At 35.7% G+C, this 4,602-nt stretch overlaps 1 protein-coding gene across 1 annotated transcript; it reads left to right on the top strand.

Annotated features, from left to right (window-relative positions):
- Positions 1-1,103: 1,103 nt before the first annotated feature.
- Positions 1,104-3,157, top strand: LOC309475651 (uncharacterized protein). The gene is made up of 5 exons (XM_082138551.1): positions 1,104-1,405; positions 1,535-1,577; positions 1,702-2,022; positions 2,121-2,531; positions 2,711-3,157. Exons 1-5 carry the CDS (start codon positions 1,403-1,405, stop codon positions 2,815-2,817), a joined length of 885 nt encoding a protein of 294 aa, XP_081994677.1. The 5' UTR covers positions 1,104-1,402; the 3' UTR covers positions 2,818-3,157.
- Positions 3,158-4,602: the final 1,445 nt, after the last annotated feature.

Genomic DNA, 4,602 nt, shown 5'->3' on the forward strand with positions numbered 1-4,602 from the left:
ATATAAGCGCCCGCGCAGTCACTTGCATTGCACGTTAACTGAAGTGCATCTCATCCTAACTGAAACTCATATGCCTCACAGACATGAGAAATACATCAAATACACAAAGTTTGAAATGTCTTTAAACAAAATAATTCAAAACAAAAAGAAATAGGCTACTCTCTGATTATGTAATCCATTATGTGCATTTCGCGTTCACTACGAATATGGCGATCAACTTCATCTTTGCAGCCTGACACATAAAACACTAGTTTATTAATAAAAATCAATGCACGGGTCAACCGGATTTACAAATGCACATCTTGCTTGTTGCACGCACACATATGACGAGATATTGTCGAAATAACATTATTATTAATAATACGTCTTTTAGAATATTTGATTGAATGCTGTGCTTGTTCAATTTAATAAAATTAAAACTTTAATTGTGATCATTAAAATAATTATATATATATATATATATATATATATATATATATATATATATATATATTATAATTATAAAATATATATATATATATATATATATATTGTGCAGCTCCCCCTGTCAATGATCTAGCACCCCCTTAGCACATGCATTAAAAATTATTTGGCGCTGCCCCTGTTATAGGCCTACCTGTGTGAACATTGAATCTTTTATTACCTTTTTAAAAGAATCCATTATAAAGTTGTGATTTGAGGCGTGTGCATCAATATTTTAAGTTCCATTCATTTATGCCTCAAGAACACGCCCTCTGAAATATCATGAATATTCCAGGAACTAATATTGTAACATCTGTGACTGTGAAGACCGGTGTTGAGCTGGAAGTGGCAGCATTTTTTGCTATGTGAGAAAAACGTAGCCTAGTTCTACAAAGAAAAAATATATATTATATTATTCCCATTCATAATGTAAAATGTAAATATTATATTTCTAGGGAGTTGGCCATTGATAATATCCATGAGGAAAAGGAGCACATTTACATATCTCTCAACCACATAAACATAAAGTTTGCCAACTTTTTCTTTTTCAATCTCTGTATCTTTCAAATTATAAAATAAAATATAGTGCAACATTGGTCAATTTCACCATGGTGAAATGAGCCAATAGTGAAATTAGTAATAGTATGCAAGACCTTTCATTGTTGTTTTTGAAAGTTGCTCAGAACAAGAAGTGGCTACTTTAGTTTCAGTTTCAGTGTGTGAGTGATAATGATGATAACCTGAGAATAAACCTTCAGTCTAATTATACTCTACAAATCAGAGACTGTTGCGAACCCAGTTCTTCTAAACGTGTGGCTATTTTCAGTGGAAAACTTCTCATAACAATAAGAGGCTTATCAGATATATTTTTTGTGCTCTTCTAAATCCAGTCTTTCAAAAATGTTTCTGTGGAGCTTGTTGACTTGTTTTATATGCGTTCATGGTGAGTGTATTTTTAAATTATTATTATTATTATTATTATTAATTATTCTGCTTCTAATAAATGCGTTTTGCAAGTGCATTGATGAATCTCTTGGCTCTCTGGATCTCTCTTTGCTTTCATGCTATCTAGAATTTGTGTTCTCAGATTTATGAACATGCAGTGAACAATTATGGTAACTAAGATCATATTAATTCTGGAAATAAGAATTAAAAAATCCTGATGATGTACACTTCCGTTTTTAAAATTTGTAAACGTTTTTATCCATCAAATCTTTTATTTATTTAAATATATTGCAGATGTGGAAGCGGATGGAATAAAGATAATATCGGTGATGGAGGGAGATTCTGTCACTCTACACACTAAAGTTACTAACATTCAGAGAAATGATTACATAACATGGAAGTTTGAACCTGATAAATCATGTATTGCTGAAGTCTATAAACACAGTATGCATACGTATCCTGGTTCTGATGAGAGATTCAGAGACCGACTGAAACTGCATCCGACTGGATCTCTGACCATCACAAACACCAGATTCAGTGACGCTGGATATTATACAGTGTCTATCAGCAGCTCCAGAAGAACCTTGCGGGAGATATTCATGGTTATTGTAGATGGTGAGATAAATATCACTGTCACATTGTCTTTTAACCTTTATTTCTCTTACTTTCATACATTTTGTTGTCAATTTCAATTGTTGATTTTTGTTTGAAAGAAGCTGTTTCAATCATCACTACAATCACACAAAACGAAGAGAGTCAAATTCCAAGTGATCAAGGCGAGTCTCACCTCATCAAGCTTCCCTCATCTTCCAGATCTTTTCCAGCTCCTCTGCCTGTACCTGAGATTGTCAGTAACTCTTCACAATGTTCAACATCATCAAGATCATCAGAGTCCAGATGTTCACTGGTGTGTTCAGTGTTGAATGTGAGTGATGTGACTCTCTCCTGGTACAAAGGAATCAGTGTATTGTCCAGCATCAGTGTGTCTGATCTCAGCATCAGTCTCTCTCTACCTCTGGAGGTGGAATATCAGGATAACAACACTTACAGCTGTGTGCTGAACAATCCCATCAGAAACCAGACCACACATCTCAACATCACGCAACTTTGTCAACAATGTTCAGGTATATCAATGGATGTAATATGGTCATTTTCAGGCAGTGAGGCATTGTTTTGGAAAACACCATAAAAATAATTTTTTGATTAATATTTTAATATAATCTGCTTTTGGTGCAAGCATATTGCAACTGTTTGAGGTATTGGGTGCACTAATGGTTTAGTGTTTTTATTTTTCTTCTCTCAGACTCTGTCCAGTGTAGTTTTACTGAAGCTGTGTTTTCCGATTGGTCCTCTCTGTTCTGGTGGGCGTGGCTACTGTTGCTGTATTGGTTGATCATTTCAGATCCATGAAAGTTGAACAGAAAATGAGGAAACAGACAGAAAACAGTCAATCATCATCAGTTCCTCAATGATTAATCCTATATTCGCCCATGTGGTCAATAGATGGTGAACTTAAACAACCATTACCAATGATACACTGTGAGTAGGTGTTAAGAGTTTTTCTGTTTGTTTTGCAAATCAATGGCAATTTACAAATCATCATATCATTACATTTTAAAACACTTCTATATTTTTTTTTTTTTTTTTTTTTTTGTGCTGTATGGAGAAATGTATATTGTAGTAATTGTGTTAAAATTTTGTATTCTTTATTAAAGCATATCTTCCTCCTCATTGTGGTTTCCAAGGCGTCTGGAAAATGTTATAAAATAAATAAACAAATGATAATTGAAACAAGTATCAGAAAGCGTTAATGCATCTATGCTATGGTAAATTATATTTATATAGCGCTTTTTCTGAGACCTCAAAGCGCTTCACATAGATGGGGGAATCTCCTCAACCACCACCAATGTGCAGCATCCACCTGGATGATGCGACGGCAGCCATATTGCGCCAGAACGCTCACCACACACCAGCTTACTGGTGGAGAGGAGACAGTGATGAAGCCAATCAGTATATGGGGATGATTAGGAGGCCATGATCGACAGAGGCCAAGGGGCAAATTTGGCCAGGATGCCGGGGTTACACCCCTACTCTTTTTCGAAGGACATCTATTTAAAGGGATAGTTGGTCTGACTTTCTTCTGTGGATTTCAATGATCTAGTGATCTGAATGTGTCAGACGACTGATTCAATCAATCAGTTATTCTCTAACTGTAACATTTATTCCGGAGCACAAGTGCTAATAAAATGTCTTAAATATCTTAAATGATTAAACAAACATCTTAATTATTTTAAGAGGTCTTCAATTTGTGAATGGAAAAAACGATACAGCCTAATGTGATTAATAAACTTCAAATATAAACCTCAACTTCAAAAATAACATGTATGAGAAGCGCATGGCAGAACGAGTAAAGGAGACGAGCTACGGTCGCACTACAGTTCTTCAGAGTATGAAAAACGGTAGTGCTACTTCAAACTCAACCACTTCTACCAGGTACACAAACGCACATCATTGTGAGGAGCTTGTCTAGATATTGGTTCTACTCAAAACCCTCACACAAACTGGTTTACATTATTACATATAAAATAAAATGTTATTTGATTCATTTAAAAGCCTATTAAATAGTGATGTCAACTCTCAAGTTGTTTCGACAGCTTGCACCATATAAGTGAGGATATTTTTAACTAGTTTCAACATTTTGGGCCTCACATTTGGGGACAGTCATGGCCTAATGGTTAGAGACACAGACTGGAGACTTTGATTCTCAATACTGGCAGGAAATGACTGAGGTGAGCAAGTCAATACATAACCCCAATCACTCCCTAGGTGCCACAGCAAAAGTGTCTGGCCACTGCTTTGTGTGTGTGTGTGTGTGTGTGTGTGTGTGTGTGTGTGTGTGTGTGTGTGTGTGTGTGTGTGTGTGTGTGTGTGTGTGTGTGTGTGTGTGTGTGTGTGTGTGTGTGTGTGTGTGTGTTTTCATTACTCCTAATCTGTGCGCACTGACTTGGATGGGTTAAATGCAGAGGAAAATTTCTGAGTATGGGTTATTGTCATTTTAACTTTCACAATTATAGTAAAACAGCTGTAAGTAAAACCACTATGCGAGTATGCTGAGTAAAGTATCTGGTAACTGCATCCCGACTGATCCTGAAGTTCTTCAACCAGAACATCATGTCTGCTAAAAACAGTTGAAAC

This window comes from Leuciscus leuciscus (assembly GCF_965113295.1).
Source record: "Leuciscus leuciscus genome assembly, chromosome: 15".
In the NCBI taxonomy this organism is placed as follows: domain Eukaryota; kingdom Metazoa; phylum Chordata; class Actinopteri; order Cypriniformes; family Leuciscidae; genus Leuciscus; species Leuciscus leuciscus.

What these genes read in the sequence shown, in the direction of transcription:
- LOC309475651 (XM_082138551.1), top strand. An exon ending in ACATGCAGTGAACAATTATG is followed by an intron (nt 1,578 to 1,701) that starts GTAACTAAGATC and finishes AATATATTGCAG; the next exon opens with ATGTGGAAGCGGATGGAATA. An exon ending in ATTCATGGTTATTGTAGATG is followed by an intron (nt 2,023 to 2,120) that starts GTGAGATAAATA and finishes TTTGTTTGAAAG; the next exon opens with AAGCTGTTTCAATCATCACT.